This window comes from Artibeus jamaicensis, unplaced genomic scaffold, assembly GCF_021234435.1.
Source record: "Artibeus jamaicensis isolate MK-2021 breed Jamaican fruit bat unplaced genomic scaffold, CSHL_Jam_final contig_456, whole genome shotgun sequence".
Classification (NCBI taxonomy): Eukaryota; Metazoa; Chordata; class Mammalia; order Chiroptera; family Phyllostomidae; genus Artibeus; species Artibeus jamaicensis.
In genome coordinates this window covers 7,220,510-7,244,284 of record NW_026521839.1, presented here as the reverse complement: position 1 = coordinate 7,244,284, position 23,775 = coordinate 7,220,510, and the positions used below count along the sequence as shown (strand labels likewise).

General features: G+C 48.2%; 2 protein-coding genes across 6 annotated transcripts in view; both read left to right on the top strand.

The window, feature by feature from the left end:
- Positions 1–13,922, top strand: part of KDM3B (lysine demethylase 3B) — a 57,004-nt gene extending 43,082 nt beyond the window's left edge. For both annotated transcript variants that reach the window (XM_037147530.2, XM_053666483.1), the window contains 12 exons: positions 219–346; positions 1,399–1,672; positions 2,408–2,664; positions 4,767–5,033; positions 5,790–5,961; positions 6,352–6,442; positions 6,580–6,710; positions 7,372–7,491; positions 8,732–8,871; positions 9,145–9,321; positions 9,815–9,949; positions 12,473–13,922. In XM_037147530.2, coding sequence (XP_037003425.2) covers positions 219–346; positions 1,399–1,672; positions 2,408–2,664; positions 4,767–5,033; positions 5,790–5,961; positions 6,352–6,442; positions 6,580–6,710; positions 7,372–7,491; positions 8,732–8,871; positions 9,145–9,321; positions 9,815–9,949; positions 12,473–12,553 — 1,973 coding nt within the window. In that variant the 3' untranslated portion in view covers positions 12,554–13,922. The remainder of the gene's footprint in view (positions 1–218; positions 347–1,398; positions 1,673–2,407; positions 2,665–4,766; positions 5,034–5,789; positions 5,962–6,351; positions 6,443–6,579; positions 6,711–7,371; positions 7,492–8,731; positions 8,872–9,144; positions 9,322–9,814; positions 9,950–12,472) is intronic.
- A 1,747-nt stretch (positions 13,923–15,669) lies between these two features.
- On the top strand, positions 15,670–22,051 carry REEP2 (receptor accessory protein 2). Of its 4 annotated transcripts, none has more exons than XM_037147707.2 (8): positions 15,670–15,839; positions 17,847–17,919; positions 18,188–18,264; positions 19,596–19,716; positions 19,941–20,054; positions 20,408–20,543; positions 20,638–20,768; positions 20,855–22,051. In XM_037147707.2, the coding sequence occupies exons 1-8, from the start codon at positions 15,808–15,810 to the stop codon at positions 20,921–20,923; spliced, it is 753 nt and encodes a 250-aa protein (XP_037003602.2). In that variant the 5' UTR covers positions 15,670–15,807; the 3' UTR covers positions 20,924–22,051. The 4 variants fall into 4 exon arrangements, with proteins under 4 accessions (XP_037003602.2, XP_053522420.1, XP_037003601.2 ...); XM_053666445.1 differs by having other exon boundaries at positions 20,852–22,051; XM_037147706.2 differs by having other exon boundaries at positions 20,402–20,543.
- Positions 22,052–23,775: the final 1,724 nt, after the last annotated feature.

Here is a 23,775-nt window from a genome sequence, read left to right as displayed (position 1 = left end):
GTTAAAGTCTTAGTACTTCCATTGACCAACTGTATGTACTTGAGTAAATGCCCTAACTTCTGAGTCTCGCTTTTATCATCAAATTGAGGGGGGAAACCAATACCCTATTGAAATGTAGTAAGGATTGAGGGAAGTGATTTAAATAATGTCTTTAGCATAATACCTAGCACATATGGGCATTCTAATATTAATTGTTATTATTGTTGTCTTTTTTCCAGCTCTTTATAATATTGGAGATATGGTACATGCTGCCCGGGGCAAGTGGGGAATTAAAGCAAACTGCCCTTGTATTAGTCGGCAAAACAAATCTGTGTTAAGACCTGCTGTCACCAATGGGATGTCACAGGTAAAGTGGTGTGTGAGGGAATAACTGAGTAAAACTTAAGTTCTCAGTACCAGGAACTTCATACCTCTGTGGTACTGGACTACATAGGATTCCTGGGGAGTTAGGGAAAGGATAGGGAAGCATTTCTAGAAAGAACCTAAGGAGAGTTACTCAAGGGATTTTAATTCCCCCTGACTGGTATAAGCTTCTCTTGATCATCTTTAAAACCAGTTCAGGCTTAGTTGATAAATAGCACAAAGTTTTTTGCATTTTGTCAAGATTTATATTGTACCTCAGGGTCCAGTGTAGATGAAGAATATAGAAAAGGTTACTAGGAATACAGTCTTCTCGTGTGTGGTTTCTGTCCTTGTCGCATGAGGTACAGAGGGTTGAAATACGAAGACTGACCTGCTGAGCTGGGATCATTCTATCCTAAAAGCAGTCCCAAGCCCCCAAAGAAAGTCAGTAGTTTTCCCATTGCTCTGTCAGAAATGGAGGTCATTCCTGTTTGATCGTGACCATTTTGAACAAGAGGCTGTATTTTTTTTTAATACATGCATACACACTTAACTGCTTACATTTGGGGAGATTAATAGGGACCTCAAGATATATTTTCAGTAGAGTTGCCATATTAGAGCAAATCATGTGAAAAATTCAAAAATAGAATAATAAATATCTATTGAGTTTATGTGTGCCAGAAAATACACTAAACTCTTTGCAAATACTATCTCATTTAATCTTCAGAACAGAATCTTGAGCTCTATGAGGTCAAGTTCTTATCACCAATTTGCCATTGCAGAATTGGAACCTCTGACATGCTAATCAAAACCTTGTTTTACTTTCAAGTCTTATTCACTCCTCTTTTCACAGAACCTAGCAGTTTCTGTCACATTATAGGATTCAGTAAATATACGTATATTGAATAAATGAATGCATAAAGTTACTGTCTGTGGCACAGTTTTAGATTGTTTTCCCAGACCTATTTAGAGCCGACTATTTAGACCTGTTCAGCCATTACTTTTGCTCCACAAGGACGGCATTCTAACCATGTTGGCTGGTGTTCTGTGCTTTAGCTTCCTAGCATAAACCCTAGTGCCTCTTCTGGAAGTGAAACCACCTTCTCAGGCGGAGGAGGAACTGCAGCGGTCACAACTCCAGAGCCTGATCCCAAAGCCGACAGCACCGACATCAGAGCAGATGAGCCTCCGAAAGCAGACATTTTGGCATCAAACAGCAATAGTGAGCTAAAAGCCATCAGGCCCCCTTGCCCTGACACAGCCCCACCCTCCTCTGCCCTGCACTGGTTGGCGGATTTAGCAACTCAAAAAGCTAAAGAAGAAACAAAAGGTGAGATGAACAAAAGCTTCGACCCTGCCTGTGGGTGGAACACTTGAGTTATTTGGGATTCTTCAGACTCACACATTATCATCCACATTTATGAAACATGCCACTTGCTTTCTCTGGCTGATCACATAAAATGAGGGAATCTCTTTTGACTTCTTTCTAGACCTGGAATGTTTTTTAAAATGCACATACCTGGGCTCTACCCTAGGCCTCTGTAGTCAGAACGGATACAAGATTTTTAATAAGCTTCCCAAATGGCTCTGTTAGGCAGCTAGGCTTGAGGGCCAGACAGTTTTCAATGGGCATAAGAATCACCTGGGGAACTGTTAAAAATGCAGGTTCCTGTGCCCCACCAGAACTATTAAATGAGGGTGTCTTAGAGTAAGACCAGGAATCTCCATTTTTAACAAGCATTCCAGGTGATTCCAATACAAGTGCCCTGGAGACCCACTCAAAGAAACACTGTCTTAGAAAGTAAGGGAGACAAAAGATTGATGGGAACAAAAGGAGGTTTGAAACCCAGATCTGGAAAAGAAAGGAAGAAATAGGAGAGCCTCTCCTTGGCCATGAGACCTACCATAGTCATAGCTCGTCAGGCGTGACCCAGACAAACTACGTAGTTTGGGGGCAGGAGAGGGGAGAGTCTTTTCCTCTTCCCTCTTGGCCGATTTTTAGGAGTCACTTGCCTGCTGGGTGTTCTCTGTCGTGCCTAATGCTATGCCGGTTATGTTCTTACAGAAGCAGGGTCCCTGAGGTCGGTGCTCAGTAAAGAGTCTCATTCACCCTTTGGGCTGGACTCCTTCAACTCTACTGCAAAGGTCTCTCCGTTGACTCCAAAGCTTTTTAACAGTCTGTTACTGGGTCCCACTGCCTCCAACAACAAAACCGAAGGCTCTAGCCTTCGAGACCTCCTTCACTCCGGGCCCGGAAAGCTTCCTCAAACCCCTTTGGACACAGGCATACCCTTCCCCCCGGTCTTCTCTACATCCTCAGCAGTAAGTGTCCTCTCTACAACTCGAGCCTTTGCTGCTTTTCCATGAAAGAACCATCAGCGATCTGATAACTGGGTTAGACGGTATGTGGGTGACCTGTGTTCTCTACATTGTCCAGCCAACAAGCTCTTTCTTTACATTAAGTTTGGGATCCTTTTAAATAGTGAACCTTTCATTAGGAAGTCAGTGGAAATTGACACATTGAAATTTTCAGTCATCATTGTTTTCTTACATTAAAAAAATTTTTTAACCTAGGCAGTACCTTCATAGTGTATTTTCTTGAGTATCTAACAGACATCTCAGACCTAATACATCTAAGAGCACACTCCTGATCTACCTGTGCTCGCCCTCCTTTAATTTCCTCTCTTGGTCAGTGGCATCTTCATTCTTCTAGTTGCTTGGCCAGAAATCTGGGAGTTGTTTGGGACTCCCCTCTCTCACATTCCATAACTAATCTGTCAGCAGATCCCTTCAGTTTGATCTTCAAAATGGATAGAGTCCAGCCATGTCTCATCAGCTCTACCGCTTCCCCTCTGGTCTGAGCCTCTTGTGCGAATTGTTGCAGTAAATTCCTTTTACAGGTTGTCTTTATTTCTTCCCTTTCCACTGCACAGTCTATTTTACACAGCAGCTAGGTAATCCTTTTAAAATATAGGCCAAATCATGTCACCTATGGCTAAAAGCCTTCGTGGGCTTCCTGCTTCTCTTACAATCCAAGCAGAGTCCTTCCAGTGGACTTCAAGGCTCTGCCCCATCTGTGTGTCTTCCCCTTACTTTTCTGACTTCACCTGCTCTCCCTCTTCTTGTTCACCGTGTTCTGGCCACCCATACCTCCTTGCTGGTACTTGAATGTGGCCCGGCATACAACCTCTTCAGAGCCTTGTCCTTTCCTCTGCCTAGAGCTTTCTCTCCCCAGTAACTACGTGGCTTACTTCATCAACTTCTCCTTCCTCCCAAAATGTCGTTTCCTCAGTAAGGCTTCTCGTTAGATCACCTTTGTAGAAAGTCCATCCCACTCCCATCCTCTGCTCCTATCTGTTTTCTCTACACTTCCTATTTTTACCATAGCACTTACGACCACCTAAGTTACTGTATGTTTTATTTATTGTTTGCTCACCTGTCCTTACACACATTTTTTGCTTTTATTTACCACTGTGCCCCTAGTGCCACAGGGTATTCAGCATTTACTGAACGAGTGAATTCACAAGGTACAGTTATGAAGATTCAGTGAAAAATCTCTGTCCCATAGTGTCTCCCAGCCACCTGGTTCCCTTTCTGAAGGTGACTGTTTTTTCATGAGTGTCCTTTCAGTGACATTATCATGTGTACATAGCTTCCCCCCTCTTTTTACACAAATGTTCTACACAGTGTTTTTCTGTTTTCAGTTTATGTATCTTGAAGATCAATTCAAACAAGTGCATAAACATGTTTCTCATTCTGTTTTACAACTAATGGCTGAAATTGGATCGATAGTCGGTGGTTGAGCCATATACAGTGTGGGTCATTTGTGTCTTCTGGGCAAGTGATGTTGAAGGAATTATTTTGGTTCGATATTTTATACTTGCTCTGAGCCCCGGTCTTTCTTTTTTCTTTTTAAATTTTCTCAGGATGTTTTATGATTTCATGTATTCTACAGAGATAATGATTACTAACACTTCAGATATTGCAGGGATAGAATTATCACGTTTACAAAAACCCCAAGTGTTGTGTCCCTCGGGCAGTGTGGCCAGAAAAGAAATTGATCATTTACTCTCAAAGTAAATGACCTTTTTCACTCAGCTACAGTATTTTGTGATCTCTCTGGTCTACATGCATATGCTTAGTACAAATTAAGGGCTAAATGCAAAGATACTCCTTAGACGTCAGATCTCTTGGGCAGAGGGAATCTTTCAGTGCTGTTCTTTCATTAATGTAAAGAAAATAATGAAGGGTAGGGAAATTTAAGATACTGACTTAATAGGTTCCCCCCTCCAATTATAAAAGACATTTTAACTTTTGAAGTAGATCAGAAGTCCTTCTTACAAATACAACTGTTAGATAAATTTTTGAATGCTCTTTTCATGCTGCCTCAGTCAGACTTAACCTAGTGGGTTTGTGTTTGGCAGGGAGTGAAGAACAAGGCCAGTCTGCCCAACTTCCTTGACCACATCATTGCCTCAGTGGTAGAAAATAAGAAAACCTCAGATGCTGCAAAGAGGGCCTGCAACTTGACTGATACCCAGAAGGAGGTGAAAGAGATGGTGATGGGGTTAAATGTGCTGGACCCCCATACCTCTCACTCCTGGCTGTGTGACGGGAGACTTCTGTGTCTCCATGACCCCAGCAACAAAAACAACTGGAAGATCTTCCGGGAGTGTTGGAAGCAAGGCCAGGTAAGCAGGAGTGAGGAGTTGCCTGGGCTGCCCGGAGAGTTGCAGTCTCCCTGGAAGATCTTTGACCAGGGAGATGTCAGTAGAAGCAGCTTCATTGTAAATAGTCTTGCTACTTTGAGTTTTCTTCAATTTTTAAAAACCGAAAGATTCCTGAAAAGACATTGTGGATTGTATTATTTCTAAGTTGTATAGCTCTGTATTGTTAATAGGGCAGTTGAAATTCCTGTTAGAGGGTGGTGATGTGGCATTAATGACACCTTTAGGGGAAAATCCCCAATTGTGATGTGTGGGGTGGGTGGAAGTGGTTGGTGCTTTTGTAGGTAAATGTTCCAAAGCCACACAAGTTTCTGTGATAGTGTGATAACACTGCCTAATTTTCTGACTCTAGCAGGTGCTTGAGGAAGGGGGAGGTTATGGAATTGTCTAGATTTTTTTTTTTATTCTCACTCTGAGGAAGTGTTCTGAAAGGTGCATCTGTCAGCTTTTGCCTCTCACCTCAAAATAGTGGTAGATACCAGGGCAGCAGAAGTGGTTGCTGTGGCGCTCCCCCAGGATGAGAATCACGTGTTGGGTCATGGAGTAGTGGTTTCTGTTTTCTGTGGCTGACAGGTTGAAAGCCATAGATTCTGAAACTGGGAAGGAATAATAAGTCATGACAGACAAGAAGAGGCGGCCCCCAGAAAGCCCTTCTTCCAGTTCATCTCTTAGTCCCGAGCCCCACAGTAGTTCCTAAATGGGGTGACTTTGTTTCCACAGCCAGTGCTGGTTTCAGGGGTACATAAAAAGCTCAAGTCTGAACTCTGGAAGCCAGAAGCCTTTAGCCAAGAATTTGGAGACCAGGATGTGGACTTGGTGAACTGCAGGAACTGTGCTATAATTTCCGATGTGAAAGTTCGGGATTTCTGGGATGGCTTCGAGATCATATGCAGTAAGTAGCTTTTCTATCTAGTTCAGTAGTGGCAGGCTGGGAAGTAAGCGTGTCAGTGTTAAGCCCTGCCCACAGAATAACAGTTTACATCCTCTTGGCGGTAGGAACATTCTTTCCTGGTGCCAGCCAGGTAGCTAGTGTGGCAGTCACATCTGAGCTCACAGGATGTATGGAGCGTCCCTTCACTCTGAGGAAGAGGCATAGAGTCCCTCTGAGAAGGAAAAATACAGCTCATACTAAAGCAGTGGGTGAGGAAAACAGCCCATCTAGTCTGTCGTGGGGGTTTTCATGTCTGAATATGAGAGCTTAGCCTCCTAAAACTTGTATTTACTGGAAAATCAGGCAGCGGCCAATCTAACAGATGTTTGTGGGGGTGTTTCTGTCTTCCAGAGCGATTAAGGTCAGAAGATGGACAGCCGATGGTGCTCAAACTCAAGGACTGGCCTCCGGGGGAAGATTTCCGGGACATGATGCCAACAAGGTCAGTGAACTACAGGGGCATCTGGAGAGACTTTTGCCTTGCTGAAGCCATTACAAAGTCATCACAGAAAAATGAATTTTGCCTCTTTGCTTTTTCCCCCAGTAACCAGTTAAGTCATCTTTCCTGCTTTTTGGTAGGTTTGAAGATCTGATGGAGAACCTTCCTCTGCCAGAGTATACCAAACGAGATGGCAGGCTCAACCTGGCCTCTAGGCTACCCAGCTACTTCGTAAGGCCCGATCTGGGCCCCAAGATGTACAATGCCTATGGTATGAGAGCAAGGCCATATTGCCTCTTTTTTCTGGACACAACTGTTCCCATTTCATCTATAAAGAGAGTATAGAGATGATAGAGGGCAGTGTCAGGTGCTAGAGCAGTTAATAGTATCCAGGATGGTTTTGAATGTGTTTGGTTTTGCCATACTAATTTGCATAACATCCATATGAGTCCAGTCCAGAAGTTTCTATATCTCTAGTAGTTAGAAAGTTTCCTCTCGAAAATTCTACCCAAGGAAACATGATTCTTGGTTTTTAAGAGACTTGATAAAGTAACAGTGAAGAAGTCTTCACTGTTACTTTAGCTGGGTAGCATGAGTACCATGCTACCCAGCCATCTCTTTGTGAAGTCTCAGTAATGTTCTAAATCACTGTGAAAGCCAAGCTGTACTTGAATGTGACTAATGCCCATATCTGTTTTGCTTTTGAAGACGGAGATCACTTAGGGGTGAGGTGGGGAGGAGGTTGGTTCAGTGGTCAAAGCTAAAGAAATGATAGTGTCAGCCAAGCTAGAAATGGGTCTTAAAACACTAGAAAAGATATGAGCACGGTAAACAGATACATCCTTTCTTCTCCCAAAGTTACTCATTTAAGAACATCTTAGAGTATGTTCTTCAGAGTATTCCCTTTCACCTTGCATATCTTTTACCTCTAGGCTTGATAACAGCAGAAGACAGAAGAGTCGGCACAACCAACCTCCACTTGGATGTGTCCGATGCCGTCAATGTGATGGTGTACGTTGGGATCCCCATCGGGGAGGGTGCTCATGATGAAGGTACGATTTCTAGAACTGCTTCAGGATGGTGAGACCTGGCCTTGGGACTTGGGAGCAGAATTGGGTGTCTTCCTCCTCAGTCAGGAACAGTGGCTTTTTCTTAAATCTCTACCAGGCCTGGTGTGTTGTAAATGCCCAGTGGATGTTGCGAGACGCAGGCGGGTTTTATCAGAGAAGGGTGCTACTTATGTATCTTACCATTCTCCTCCTGAGAGTGCTGCCCATTCCCTCTGAGGGCATGTGCAGCACCACAAAGCGGAATGAAGAAGGAATGGCCAGCTAGCCTACCTGGTCATCAGCCAGATCAGCTGTGGGATGACAGGTGATAAAGATAGGTCACATGCACAGAAGTGAAGCATAAAAGTGATATTTTGTTGCATTTACACTCCCTGCTATCTCAGTACAAGATTAAGGTGTTGATTATGGAGGTTTTAGAAAACAGGCAATTTTAAAAAAGAAAATAAGGAACTCAAAATCTCAAAGTCAAGGATAATCAGTATCATTACTTTGGCATATTTCCTGGCACACATTTGCTTTTGATGTCTCACACCTACAGATCCTTCCACTGTGTTGTCCTTTGAGGATTATAATAAATAAGCATTAAAAGCCATCCCTCTTAAAGATTTTTATTTATTTATTTTTAGAGAGAGAAAGGGAGAGAAGCAATTATGTGTGAGGGAAACATCAATTGGTTGCCTTTTGCATACCTACAACCAGGGACCTGGCCTGCAACCCAGGCATGTAACCTGACTGCGAATCGAACCAGCGACCTTTTGGTTCATAGATCAGTGCTCAGTCCACTGAGCCACACCAGTCAGGATAGAAGCCAGCCTTCTTAACTTCCTTAGCAGAAAAGCTTTATGCTTTGTGGCCTTGAATCCATAAAGTCCATAGAGTTTAGAAGAGATCTTGGGAAAGTGCAGAGTTCATCTCTTTGTAGCAGGAAATAACCTGCAATTTGAACACAAGATGGCTACACAGTTTGGACAAGAAATATATTTTAAAGGAAGACTGTGCCTCAAAATAATACCAAGTCTCTGTTAAGTACGGAAGATTAGGGCAATCCTTCTGTATTTGGGAAGCTTAGACCTATATGAGTTTTGATTCTTTGATTTTACCTTTATTACTCCAGAGAGACAAGAACAATGTGGACTAAACTTGTTTGAATTAGACATTTTGCTTCACTCAGAGGTACTGAAATTGCTAGTTATGTTGAAAAGTGGCATTTTGCTCTTTTCAGAGGTACTCAAGACAATTGATGAGGGAGATGCTGATGAGGTAACAAAGCAGAGGATTCACGATGGAAATGAGAAGCCCGGTGCTTTGTGGCACATCTATGCAGCCAAGGATGCAGAGAAGATCCGGGAGCTGCTCCGAAAGGTGTGCTCCTGGGCAGGCTCCCAGCTCACAGATAAAGGTCCGGGGTTGCTGAGACAGCCTCCCTCGGGTTTCTCGTGTAGGGTCCCTTGGCACTAACGACCTGTACCCCTTGTCAAAATGCCCCAGAGGCCTGGATCTACACTTAGAGGATGTTAAATAAAGCAGAAGCTTTGGCCCACCAGGGATGTTGCTGTAGCAAGTTGGATTTATGCTGTTAATAATTTTTATGTATTTATTGATTTTTCTGTCTTTATGTTTTGGTCATGGCTTCAGGTTGGAGAAGAGCAAGGCCAAGAGAATCCCCCTGATCATGACCCAATTCATGACCAAAGTTGGTACCTGGACCAGACCCTCCGTAAGCGACTCTATGAAGAGTATGGTGTGCAAGGCTGGGCCATCGTTCAGTTCCTGGGAGATGCCGTCTTCATACCTGCTGGAGCCCCACACCAGGTGGGTTTCATCTTGGGAGCTGGGCCTCACAGTTCCATGGGCTTCCTTATTTGACTGTCTTGCTAATCTGGCAGTAGATATAAATGACTGGATTAGACAGATTGCTTTGAAACTGTCATTTATTTTTGGTTTTTTAATTTTCTTCTATGTAATTTTAAATGCCCATTAAACTTTTCTTCAACGGTGGAGACTGTTAAAGCTAAGATGAAAGTCCCGGTGCAGGTGCCTGAGCCGCATCCCTCTTCAATCCCCTCACCCTGCCCTCCCCAGAGGTAGCCTGCTGTTAACAGTTTAGTGTATGTTTTTCTAGATCTTTTCCTGTGCATATGGTAATGTTTTATTTATAAATTTATACTTCAAATTTTGCTGCATGTGTTGTTTTTATAACAATAGAATTTTTATGAGTATTTCTAAAGTTTTTTGCTAACTAGATCGTGGACATTTGTTACTGACTCTCTAATGCCTGTTTGCCTTACGTACTTTCCCCTACCAGGTGCACAATCTATACAGTTGCATAAAAGTTGCAGAAGATTTTGTATCTCCAGAACACGTAAAGCACTGTTTCCGCCTGACACAGGAATTCAGGCATCTCTCTAACACTCATACAAACCATGAGGATAAACTGCAGGTAAATAACTCCTTCACCCCCCATTCTGTCTTCTCATCTCCTCCTCAGCTGCATACACAGGAGGCACATTCTGCTGTTTGAAGGTATCTCTGGGGTATAAAACTGGAGAGATGATAAAGGGAACCATGTCTGGGGGAATGGAGTCTCCCCCAGACGAAGTATTTAATCAGTCCTCTTAGACAATACTGATCTTTTAACCTAATCATGTGCAGTGTAACAGTTTTCTGTTTTTCTGCCCCCGGGAGATACAATGTTTCAGCCTTCAGAACTGTGACTAGACTGACTTCCCCAGTCAGATGGGAAAAGCACTGTGACATTTTGTTCTGAGCCTGTTTCCGAGAATGGATTTTTCTCTGAAGCTACTTCTCACAGCAGATTTCTGTGCAGACTCAGTTCCTTAGAGCTCCACTAGGGACTGCAGTTCATGTCCCTAAGAGGAGTGAAGATTGTTTTCCCCTCTTAGATTAAGCTGGACATTCAGATTAGGTTTTCCTCTGCTCCTGAAGTGGATTAAAGCTTTAAGAGCAAAATTTCATTGTTAATACATTTTGGTGCTTTAGTAACATAAGAGAATAAAGAATAAAGAAACAAGATTGTCCAGGCAGAGTTTCAACAATCTGAAGACACCCTCCTAGCCTCTCACTTGTGAACTGTTTTTATCCATCATACCTGTGGCTCAGGTGTGTCTTCTTTGGTCAACAACCAATGAGGTTGAAGATTTTTCTTGGTCTCTGGTAGACTGTCACCTTCAACCTGAATTTGATCTGTTTGGCTATTCCTTTTTCAAAATTATAGAACATTTCAACCATAAAGTTCTTTTTTTTTTTAACTGATTTGACAGAGAGAGAGAGAAACATCAATTTATTTATTCATTGTTGCTTCTTGTATGACAGGGGATTGAACCTGCAACCTTGGCATATTCACATGGTGCTCTGACCAACTGAGCTACCCAGCCAGGGCTCAACTATAAAGTTTTTACTCAAAGTATAATCACATTGATAAATACAACATTGATATTATAGACATAGTACACATATTCAGGCATAAATACTTCAGACCCCACCTCCATTAGGTCTCTACTTCTAATAGGTCACCTCCAATCCTCTGTCACTGCTTTATTTTTTTGTTGTATTTTTTACCAGCTAACAATACTGTTTGTATTTTATCTGTTGGTTTCTATCCCTACTAGAATGTAAGCTATTTAGCCCTGGCTAATGTGGCTCAACAGATTGAATGCCAGCCTGTCCAAGGGTCACTGGCTAGGCCAGCCCGTTCCACTCCCGGTCAGGGCACGTGTCTGGGTTGCAGGCCAGGCCAGGTCCCCGGTCGGAGGGGTGTGATCGGCAACCACACACTGATGTTTCTCTCCCCGTCTTTCTTCTTCCCTCTCCTCTCTCTAAACATAAATAAATAAAACTTAAAAAAAAAAGATTGTAAGCTATTTAAGCTCTATGAAGGTAGGGATTTTACTGTTTTATTCACTGCTTTTCCCTAGCACAATATTGGACAGATAGTAGGTACTCAGTAAATATTTGTTGAATTAATACAAAAAATTTAGTGGAGGGTAGCACAAGGGGGCTTGTGTGCCCATCACACAGCTTAAGAAATAAAACATCATATATACACACATAACACATATACAATATAAACATGTGCAACAGTGACGTGGTGGAAGTCTCCACGGACCCTTCCCATTTTATGGCTCCACTTTCCTTCCCCAGAAGTAGTCACCATCTTGGTTTAAAATGTCTTTAGGCTCTTCACTTTCTCTCTCTTTTTTTTTTTTTTAAGATTATATTTTTTTAGAGAGAGGAGAAGGGAGAAAAACATCGATTAGTTGCCTTTCTCACATCCCCAACCAGAAGCCCTGGCCTGCAATCCAGGCATGTGCCCCGACTGGGAATTGAACTGGTGACCTTTCAGTTTTACGGGCTGATGCTCAATCCTCTGAGCCATACCAGCCAGAGCTATTTACTTTCCTTTAATAACGTTTACCAAATCTTCCTACTTCACACATAGTATGTGTTTCTTTTAGATAAATTAGAAAATACCTACAAGCACAAAAGGAAAAAATACCCAATAATCTTACCTGCCCACTTTGTATAATACATTCTTGTTTCCTACAGGACCTTAGGTAAGGTTCTTAACCATGGAACCTTGACTTTCTCAGTTTCTTACCTATAAAATGGGGAATAATAATAAAACCTATCTCAGGGATTATGGTTAGAATTAAATAAAAATCCACAAAAAGAGCTGTGCAGTAGTGCCCAGCACACAGTAATCACATAGACAGTGGAGATTATATAGGCTTTCAAGTGACTTCATTACTCTTTTTTGAATATAGACCTTACATTCTGTGTGACTTGTAAATCACCTTTGGGATTGATTTGGGAAGCGTGCAGTCCTGGTTGAGGGGTTTCCTCACTCATCGGTAGGCTTACAGGCAGTGTAGAACAAACGTTTTCATCTGCAGAAGACTACTTGGCACTGCCGTGAACTGACTGTGCTGTGTGCTCTCTCCAGGTGAAGAACATCATTTATCACGCAGTGAAAGATGCTGTTGGCACCCTCAAGGCTCATGAATCCAAACTGGCAAGGTCTTAGGCGTGGAGAAGTTCCAAACTCCCCTGCGAAGCAGGTCTTTCACTCACACACACACAGGGAACGGCAGGGTCCTCTGCTGGAGCAGGGAGGCCCGTCACTCAGAGCCAGTGTGGTCAGTATTACAAACTCTCCAGCCACTCTTTCCTACGCTGCCTCAACACTGAAGGTGGACACAGGAAAGTCACACTGTTCACACACACAGTTTCAGACTCTAAGCCGAGGGTGCCACATTCCCATCCTGTGGCCTTTTGGGACTCTGAATTGCCTGAACGTCGCTGGGCTTTCCTGCACAGTCTTGTGATTTGGGATTCGTGGAAACCAGGAATGTGGGCACACTTTTCTTTTCTTTTTCTCTCGTGCCTAGTTAAGTGGGAATGTCTGGAGGTATGGAGAATCACATAATTGGTACAAGTAGGGGCTAATTGCTTAAACATGCCTGGTAGAAGCCTGGCAGTGGCTCTGCATGTGACCTCTGACAGCCCATCCCAGGAGACAGGGTGAAGCCATTCCCCACAATCTCTCCCGTGAACACTGGAGTCTTGCAGGACCCGGGGAGGACCCACTGCTTTTCCCAGGAGGCTCCAGGATTAGGAAACGTGTGTATTTAGTGAAAAATAGGTTTGTAGTGAAATAGTTACTATTTCATGAAAGTAGATATTTTTAGAATTTTTGAAATACCACAGTTGTTTTCCTGGATTATGAGGAAAGGCACATTACATTTAGTCTTCCTTTCAATAAAATTCTTTGAAGAAATATGATTTTTAGAAATCAACTGCCCATTATAGCACAAAATCAGCCAAAGCAGAATTTACAAGAATTGGCTTTTTAGGATTCTTTTAGTGTCTCCCCCTCCCATCTCAGTCCTATCTTGAGGGAACAGCCACGTGAGAAGGAACTTCGTCCTGTCTGAGCTGTGGTGTGTCACACACACACACACACACACACACACACACACACACTGGTGACTCCACAACCATTGCCAGCGTTCCCTTGGGGCTCCTCTTAACAGGTCCAGATGCAAAGGAAAGTTTGTTTTCCTACATGAGGCTTTTTTTCGTTTGGGGTTGTTTTTTCTTTTTGTCCAGAAATATTTTCAACAAAACTTTCCAACTCAGTGGAGTTTTATTAAGAATTTATTTGAAAATAATGGAATTCATTGGCCCACGGGTACATTGGAAAATGTATCTGTCTTCTTTCTGGCTGTACTGTAGTGCCCCGCAGGCTTGTTTATATGTTCACAGTTACTTTTTTTTTAATAAAAGTCATTTACTGTAGAATACTTTTAATTTCACTTTCTGTACTTTAATTTTGTTGAAGGGCTGATTGGGATTTCCATGTTCTTATTAAAAATCTAACAAATTTGTTTGGAGTGGACTAAATTCTTATGCCAGCCATTCCGAAAAGCAAGGCGGGGTCGGAAGTGTAGGATGATTCATTTTCAGGTCTTCATTACATTGCTGCATCTGATTATTACCCTTTGCTTCCAAATTTGTTCCCAGTTGGCAGAGGGAAGTGCCAGGTCATTGTGGCTTGAGGGTTCGTGGTGGGGGGAAAGGGGCCACATGAGTTAGAGGATGGGAGGAGATGAGGCCCTCCCTTCCTGGGGCAGTCTAGGGGAAGGACGCGTGGGGGGTGGCCCGAGCAAGGTTTTGGACATCAGTGGTGGGGTTCCTCAAAGCAGGAGCCCCACATACAAAATGTGGCCCTAGATCCACCTTGGAGTTGGTGGGAGAAAACCCAAATGGGATTTATTTCTATCAAGCAGCAATGAAAGTGGCTTGGAGAGCTAGGACAAACTATATTCTAATTAGAAAAGGCCGTCTTAAGAGGAGGTTGTAAAGAACAGCAAAAGGGGTCATTAGAGGCTGCTTCTCTGGAGCCTGTTGGAAAATGTATTGCAAAGTGTTTAAGCCTGGAAATGCAGTTATCCGAGTGGAAATAGATCATTGTGTGATTCAAGGATACCGAGGTCGAATAAGACCATCACTGAAATACAGAGTTCTGAGCATGTTCTTTCAGCCTGGATGGGCCGGGTTGACGCTGTGATCACCAGGATTACACCTCCACAGGACAGTAGATGAGGGCAGAAGCTTTGATATGGGACAGGAAGGGAAAGCAATGGGGAGAATGGGAGTTGTGGAGTTTGCGGCTTTGTTGCTTTGGTGACAGTCAGGAGGCAGGGTAGGGCTAGCCTACATTCTGGATAAAAATGTCTTCGGAACTAGGGCATACGCAGCCACCAGTGCTAGCTGATGGGGGTGGGACTGGAGCCCCTGGAACCACCACCGACCGAGACCCCAGGCCTTTGAAGAAGGTCTGACTCAACCTCCTGCCCCAGGGTATTCACCTTGAGTGCACAGGGCACCCCTGCAAAGCTTAGGTCAGGGCAACCCTAAGAAAGCCGGTCAGATTCCAGGGTTTCCTTCCAACTGGAGTTGGGTATGTTCGTTCGTTCGTTTGTTTGTTTGTTCGTTCGTTTGTTTGTTTGTTTGTTTGCTTGTTTTTTAAGAGGGGAAGGGGGAGAGAGAAACAGGTGCAACTACACCTTATACATCGTTCTCGGGTACATGTCTTTACAGGACCCGTGGTGTGGGAGGAGGGTTTGCCGGTTAGCGGTTGGGAAAAGTTGCCTATTTAAAGTAGACTGCCTGGGTACATGCATATCTTAGAAGCAAGACTTCATGGTTCTGTGACACTGGGCAAATTACTGAACCTCCATAATTTTTCACATTTCCTCACCTTTGAAATAAGGGTAATTACAACCCCTGCCTTAGAGGACGGTCATGAGCATTTACTGATAGAACAAGTGCACGTGAAGCGCTTGGCACACAGAACGCATTCAAAGTCAGATGTTCCTCCTTATGGGATAGTTAAGCCTTTCAGCCCAACGTGTGCAGGGCAGGAAAAGGGCTGGGGTGTCAGGATGGAACCGTGAAGGCCTCTGAGGACCTCAGCCAGAGCTTGGAACCCAAGAGAGGTGAACAGATTTCAGAGAAGAGGGCCGGGCATCGAGGGTCAAAGGCGCATGCCCGGCAATGGCAGGTGCGGGGGGCGCGGAGGCCTCCCCTTTAAGAACCGCCACCGCCCACGGCCAGCCGTTGCGGCAGGGACCTCCCCTTTAACGGCGGTGGCTCCTCGCTCCGCGGCCCCGGCGGCTGCTGCTGCTGCTGGCACTGCGGCTTCTGCTGCCGCTGCTGCTCGACCTCCGGCAGCTGCATCCTCGGCCGGGTGGGGTCCCCACCCCGCGCCCCGCCATGGTGTCCTGGATCATCTCTCGCCTAGTGGTGTGAGTGCTGCGGCGGGTGGGAGGGGGATGGGGCCGCGGGTACTGAAGACCGGGGTGGACCACTCCGGGGCTTCATACAGCACAGTCACCTAAAGACACATCGTCCCTATTTGGGGTCCCCAGAGACATAGAGGTGTGGGACCCAGGGCGGGGAGGAATATGGAGAGGAGACTGGCAGGCCTGGCTTCCCATCCCTTTTATTTTTTATTTCCCTGCTCCTTCTTCCTCCCTTATCCTAGGGCTGAGCAGCATGGTTTGATTTATGGGGGAGGCGGGAGTGTCCCTTAACCCTCCTAGCATATCTGGTCTGGAGAAGCTGCTCAGACCTGGGCCCTCATCTCCCTGGAGAGAGGGAGCTGATGGAAGAGTGAGGAGCAAGGCAGGGCCTCACCGTTCCCCAGTTTAGGGCCGTAGCGGCAGCCTTGACCTCCCTGAAGGGCCGGGTCCCTTCTCCCCGCCCCTTCCACTGCCTGTCAGGAGATGGGGGATGAGGGCAGTGCTCTGAAGGCCCCTGGAGCGACATCTGGGTTTGGGGAGGCAGAGATGCTTGGAGGACAAAGTGCGGGAGGTAACTGGGAGAGGATGTGTATGCTCAGCTGGGGATTGTGAAAATCACCGAGGGGAAGAGGGGACGGCGCTAGGTGGCCTTCATTCCAGGCTTCCAGCCATGCCCCGAGAGCCGAGAGCCGTGTCACTGCCACCTCCCCCAGGCTCTAGAGGGAACCCTGATCCCACAACCCAACCCCAGACTTTGTCCTTGAGGACTCCACCCCCACCCCATCTCCACAGGCCAGTTCAGAATCACCCTGCCTCTGTAAGGCAGGTCCATGTGGGAACAGGCAGTACTCCCACACTGTCAAAGGGTTCAGCCTGGCAGGGGCTCCACATGGCCTCAGCCACCACCTGACTCATCTCAGGACCCAGACCCTCAGCCTCCACCATGGGGGACTGACACTTCCCTGCTGCCTTCCACTCAGTGTTGTCCTGTGCTTGTATCCTGGCTTCCTCCAGACACACCAGTATCTCCTTCCTTCCTCCTGCTCATCCCAACCCAAAGGGAATCTCGGGCCCCCGTTTCATGTGGCCTTCAGAGTGCCTGCTTCTCTCTTGTCTGGATGAGCCCCTGAGAGGCATTGGTTCTCTTATCCCCTCACCTGAGACCTGTAATGACCTCTAATGGGATCACCTGGTGGTCCCATTGGACTCCCACTGGCCTCCCACCAGACTCCGATCAGGGCCTCGAGACCAAGGCCTCCCCCGAGACTGATCCCGAGAGCGTGTACATGGGGGGTGAACCTCTTTGCCCGTCTCAGGGCCTCCTGCCCCTATGCCCTCTGCCCCCAGGGCCACAGCGGTGCCTCTGACCACTAGGTAGAGTGGCCTATAGACAGTGTCAGGTTCCCTTGCGGACCTGGCCCTACCCAGTCTGGCTCTGAGACAGGGAGGTAGAGGGCAAGGGCAGATGGGTATGAATGGACATGGTGTCTGCAGAAGGAAAACACCCTTTTGGCAGTGACTAGACCCCACTCCGCATACATGTTTGTGCATAACGAGGATCATGGCCGAGGGGACCACAGTGGACCCTCTAGGCTCTGGGTCTTTCTGTATCTCAGAAGCTGGAGAAAAACTAAGCAGTGGGGGGGGGGGGGATGTCACTTTAGCTGGCTGGGACCTCCATGCTTGTGTATCACCTGAGGGTTTTTTTGTTCGTTTTTTATTTTAGAGAGAGGAAGGGCGGGGGGAGAGAGAAACATTGATTCCTCCCTCCCCCCACTTATTTATTAATTCATTGGTTGATTCTTGTATGTGCCCTGATCTGGGGATGAACTCACAACCTTGGCATATCAGGATGCTGCTCTAACCAACTGAGCTATCCAGCCAGGGCTCACCTGAGTCTTGAGTTCATCAGTCCAGTTCCTGTCGCCTACCTGGGGAATGATGCGAAACTGAGAGGGCGAGGCCGCTGCTCCTGGCAGAGGGGCCCAGTAACCATGCCTGCCTCCCTAGGCTCATCTTCGGCACCCTGTACCCAGCCTATTCCTCCTACAAAGCCGTGAAGACAAAAAACGTGAAGGAATATGTGAGTGTATGACCCTTCAGCTCCCACCCAACCCACACAGTAGAGATGGGGAGGGCAGAGGGTCACGGAGATGGGGTGACTTTGTACCAGTGCCATTGGCACTAATAACACCGTGGTCCAGAGGAGGTTCCTCTGTGTTCCCCTGCCTGGGTGTGACCCTCAGGCAAAGCTGAGGTCCTGAGTGTGTCCCTTCCTCCATAGAACTCCTAGCATAGCTGGCAGGCAGGGGCCCCTCAGGCCCCAGCCAACGCTGCCTCTGTGCCCGCAGGTGAAATGGATGATGTACTGGATCGTCTTTGCCTTCTTCACCACGGCTGAGACGCTCACAGATATCGTGCTCTCCTGGTGAGGTCCAGCATCCCCCCTGCATCTCGGGGCCCGGGGCCTCTGACTTCCTCTTTCCAGCCAGGCAAACAGATTGAGACCCAGGGTGGAGACCACCGTTCTGTGTGGTTCTGAATGCCTGCCCCCAACCCAGGCCTGGCTTGGTTAGCAAAATAAGAGCAAACATACCCTTCACGTTTCTTTCTGGTGACAGCCAAAGCACCACAGTAGAATTTAGGAAAGCTCTTTTTGCCAGGCTTACTTGGCTCTGCGGCAGGTCACAACTCTCTAGGCCTCAGTTTCTCTATTTGTAAATGATTTAATCCTATACACATTGGATGCTTGTACTTCAAAGCCCTTTTCCAGACATAGGTGGACTATGTATGAACACTATGAGGACAAGGAGGGAGTGTCTTAATCTTCTGTCTATTCACAGCAGGAGCTCAGGAATGTTTATTGAACGGGCACACAGTGCACTGGAGTCACAAGAAGAGAGTTTGAGGGAGGGTAGAGGACGAAAGGTCACTGCATTTGCAGTTACACCAAGTCCTCACTTAACTTCATCAGTAGGTTCTGCAACTTTAAGCGAAGCGGTATATGACAAAACTAGTTTTACTATAGACTAACTGGCATAAATAAGAATGAAGTTCCTATACCATCTCATTGAGATGATAACAAACGACACTGAAGAAAAGGATATTATTCCCAGACCTGCTATAGAAGAGCCTATGGCCTTTGAGAAAAATAATGTTAGAGGAAGGAAAGTGGGTTGAAAATTGAGGGCAGTGAACACAGATGCCTCTTCGCCAGCACAAGCAAAGGAGAGAGCTGAGGTGGAGGCTTTGCAACACCTGCCGGAAGGAGTTTGTGACCCGAGAGAGGGAACATGGGGAATGGGGAATAATCCTTCCAAGCAAGGGGCATGTCTCTGCAGCCAGGGACAGGATCCAGAGCGCAGCCAAAACAGCCCCCGTCGTCATGGGAGGGAGGGGAGAAAGAGGGTGAGGACACAGTAGCCCTAGAAGATTAGGGAGCACAGCTTGGTGTTGGCCCCAGGACAGAGGAATAGGGGGGTCTTGTGTCAGGGTGAGAGGGCTGGGACTCCCAAGAGAGAAGAGGGCAAGGGAGCCACTGCTGAGGGGACTTCCTGCTGGGCTCACTTCTCGCCTTCCCACTTGGGAACTCAGCTGAACCTCCCAGTCCCCTTGAGATTAGAAATGACCAGTCTCCTGAGCCACATGGAGACCCCAGTGCACTAACGGCTGGGGAGCTGGCCAGGGTCATGCAGGGGATCAGTGCCCCTTCCAACTCCCTGCCCTGAGCTGTGCTGAGTGCCTGTGTCTCCCCAACAGGTTCCCCTTCTATTTCGAGCTCAAGATCGCCTTTGTGATATGGCTGCTGTCCCCCTACACCAAGGGCTCCAGTGTGCTCTACCGCAAGTTTGTGCATCCGACGCTGTCCAACAAGGAGAAGGTTTGCTCCCACTCGGCTTTTCAGCCGGCCCCAGGCTCCGGCAGCCCAGTGCCTGCAGCCACTTATATTCCCGGCCCTCCCTGAGGGTACCCAGAGCCCAAAGTGACCTAGCAGGGCCCTGGCCCGCAGTTGGCAGTGCCTTTGTCCACTGCCTACTGGGCAGGGCAGGGTCTGGCCAAGAAGGCTTGCCCTCACCTCCTCCCCCTTCCCCTCCGACCCCTCAGGAGATCGATGAGTACATCACACAGGCCCGAGACAAGAGCTATGAGACCATGATGAGGGTGGGCAAGAGGGGCCTGAACCTGGCCGCCAATGCCGCTGTCACAGCTGCTGCCAAGGTGAGATTCCCCACGCTCCTGGGGCCCCAGCTTGTCCATCACGTCCCACTGCTCCAGGCCTACTGCGTCTACCCTGTCCTCACAGCTGTGAAGGTTCGGAGCTTGTGCAGCTTGAAGGCCCAGTCCTGGTTCTGCCACACTCCACCTGAGTGACTCCCACTTTCCAAGCCAGTTTCCTCATTTACCCAAATGGGAAAATATGGCCCAGCCCATCAGTTCTGCCTTAGGACGGGACGAGGATGGTGTGGGGAAGGCACGGAGCCCGGTGGCTTCCCAGTGCCCCATGGTGACCTCTATCTCCACCCCGCCCCTTTCCCGGTCCTCCCGGTGCGTGGTGGTGACCCCAGGGCCAGGGGGTGCTGTCAGAGAAGCTCCGGAGCTTCAGCATGCAAGACCTGACCCTGATCCGGGACGAGGACACGCTGCCCCTGCGGGGCCCTGACGGCCGCCTCCGCCCCAGCAGCCTTCTGGACACCATCGAGGACCTAGGTACAGGCCCACGGCTGGGCAGGGGGCACAAGGGCAAGGAGGTGACCAGGCGCAAGAGACACCGAGACCACTGTTCTCTTCTCCCCACAACCAGGAGACGACCCCGCCCTGAGTTTAAGGTCTGGCACAAACCAGGCGGATTCCCGGACAGAGCCCTCTGAGGATGATGTGGGAGACAAGGCCCCTAAGAGGGCCAAATCCATCAAAAAAGTGCCCAAAGCTGAGGTGAGAGCCCAGAACTTGGGGAGGTGGGGCAGGGCTGTGGCTGCAGGCTGAGCGCTGTCTGTCTTCCTCCCTCCTCCCCGAAGCAGCCCCTGGCTTCCAAGACGCTGAAGACCCGGCCCAAGAAAAAGACCTCTGGTGGGGGTGACTCAGCTTGAGGTCTGGACACCCCACTGGCTGCAGAGCTTCCGCTCCGCACTGTGCCTGTAGCCGTGTGCTGCAGGCCCCAGGGCCCCTCAGATGGCTGTTTCTGGTGCCCGCCCAGTGGCTGCTTGTCTGGAAGGGCTTGGAAAAGAGGAGGGAAGCCTGCTGGGGGGCGGGGGTGTGGGTGAAGGTGGAGGCTGGACCAGGAGCTGAGGACTGAGCCACCCAAGAAGGTGGAGGCTCCTCAGAGCCTGAACTGCCACTCTCCCTGCTCCAGCCCTGTTTGCCCACCCAGTGCCTTGCTGAAGACCACAGCCATCTGCTTCTCTGAGGTCCTAAGTGCACCTGCTGCTGTCCCTGGGCTGGGGGTAGGGGAGCAGTCACAGCCCGGGTGAACCAGAGGGCAGGGAGGTGCCTGGGGGAGGCAGGGGGTGAGGAGGGCCTCAGGGAGCCTGGGCAGGGGCTGCAGGCCACAGCTGTGAATGGCGGCTGGGGGCTGAGTGTGGGCTAGAGTGACCGGGATGGCCAGGCCAGAGCCGTAGTTGGGGCATTGGATGAACTGTGTGTTGGATGTCCCCACTAAAAGGACATGGGTTTCTGGGAGTGTGGGTGTGTTTTTCCGGGTCCAGGGCTGGGGGGTTTGGGGTACAGGACTTTCCCTCTCACGGTGGTCTCTCCCTGTGACCTCTCTCCACCCTCGGCCCTCCCTCCTAGTCTCTGAGCCTCACGGGGGCCCAGCCCATGATTGGCTCTGTGGGGCCTTTCACGAACTCCTCTGACCTCAGCTCTTTTTCGCCCCTTCCCATTCCTTTCCTGCCCCTGGACTGGACTCCTCTACCCCTCGGGGCCCACCGGAGAGGCCCCTGCTGAGACAGCTCCTTTCCTCCACACCAGGAGGCCCATCCTTGCCCCAGGTCTTCCTGTGCCAAGGAGACGGGCTCCACGTGAGCAGCCCCCTGCCAGAGCCCGCCCTTTGCCCTACGTCCTGCCCTTAGCATTCTGCTGTGACTTCAGTCAGAGCCAGGAAGACTGTGTGAAGGGGAAAGGAAATGGAGGAGCCAGGGGTTCCCAATTCATTAGAAGTGGATGCTCATTCAACCTTTGGCACTGGACAAACCAATAAACCAAACTCTGGCACCACATTAATCTTGGCCCCTGCTTTGTTCTTGCCCTACCTGGTCCAGGTGGAAGGACCCGAAGTGAGAAGGGCCCAGCTGTGGGAGGGAGGGGTCAAGAGGTCCGGCTGTGAACACCAGAAGCTCTGGGTTCAAGATAAAGTCAGGGGACCAACAGTGGTAAGGACTTAAGAAGGGTTAGGAGCCTCAACCCTCTAGGGTTGCCTCGTCTCTCGGAATTCTGCCCCAGGCCCTGGCCAGGGAGCTTGGTTAGAGCATCATCCCAAAACACCAAGGTGGCGGGTTTGATTCCCAGTCAGTGCACATACAGGAATCAACCAATGAATGAATAAGAGGAACAAAAAAATTGATTTCCCTCTCTCTCTTCCCCTCTTCTCTCTCTCTAGAAATCCATTTTTTAAAGATTTTATTTACTTTTAGAGAAAGGGAGAGAGACATCGATGTGCAAGGTAAACATCAATCAGTTCCCTCTCACACACTTCCAACTGGAGACCTGGCCAGCAACCCAGGCATGTGACTTACCAGGAATTGAACCTGCGAACTTTGTCTTTGTGGGACCATCCCCAATGCACTGAGCCACAACTGTCAGGGATAAAAATAAAAATCAATTTAAAAAAATTTTAAAGAATCCTTCCCTGAGACCCCCTCTCCAAATGGACTTTCTGGTACCTCATGGGAAGTGCCAGGGGTGAGCTCTGGGGACACAGACTCTGATGAGGCCTGCATGGAAGAGAGGTTAGGGGTTGGGGTCCCACAGTGCCTAGAAAGGCTGAAAGGAGGAGACAGGTGGGTTGAGGAAAGAGGCGGAGCTAAGAACCAGCCCCGACCCTAGGAACAGAGGAGGAGGACAGGCCCCCAAGGACTGGGGCCAAAGAAGCAGCCCATGTGGCCCCAAAAGGGAGGGGTTGGGGAAGGTCAGAGGACAGACCGAAGGAGACTATTGGACGTGGGGCCCGAGCCTTTGGGAGGTGGAGTCCAGGCCACTAGGGGCCAAGGGGCATGATTGGCTGGGACTGAGACCCTGGAAGGCAGAACTTGGGAGAAGGGCAGGGGTGGCAGGAGAGTAGAAGTAGCATCAGAAGATAAACAAAGGCACCCTGATCAGTGGGACTCAGTTGGTTGAGCATCGCCCTGCAAAAGCAAAAGTTCACTGGTTCAATTCCCTGTCAGGACACATGCCTGGGTTGCGGACGAGGTCCCAGAGTGAGGGCGTGTGAGAGGCAGTTGATCAATGTTTCTCTCCCTCTATTTCTCCCTCCTTTCCCCTCTCCCTAAAATATCATTTTTAAAAAAGAAGACAAACAGGCCCTGGCTGGTGTAGCTCAGTGGATTGAGCGCGGGCCTGCGAACCAGACAATCGCAGTTCGAAGCCCAGTCAGGGCACATACCAGGGTTGCAGACCAGTTCCCTGCAGGCCAGTTCCCAGCAGGGGACGCACAAAAGGCAACCATACATTGATGTTTCTCTCCCTCTCTCCTTCCCTTCCCCTCTAAAGATAAATAAATAAAAATTTAAAAAAATAAAAAAGAAGACAAACAAAGGGAACAAATGGGGAGGGAGAAGGAGCAGAGAAAGAGCTGCTCGGCCTGGTGGAAGGAAAATGGAGGAAGCAGAGCCTGGATCAGGGTGGGGAGCGAGAGCAGCTGCAGCCCCCCCCCCCCCAGGGCTGACAGGCTTTGCTCTTCCTTCTCTGGCATCACAGAGGTAGTCCTCCAGCCACACTTGAGCCA

Bases quoted from the DNA above. Each gene is read 5' to 3' on its own strand.
- REEP2 (XM_053666444.1), top strand. From the start codon at position 15,808: ATGGTGTCCTGGATCATCTCTCGCCTAGTGGT. The intron at 20,055-20,401 runs GTGAGATTCCCC...TGGTGACCCCAG, and splicing joins CTGTCACAGCTGCTGCCAAG to GGCCAGGGGGTGCTGTCAGA. The intron at 20,544-20,637 runs GTACAGGCCCAC...CCCCACAACCAG, and splicing joins GGACACCATCGAGGACCTAG to GAGACGACCCCGCCCTGAGT.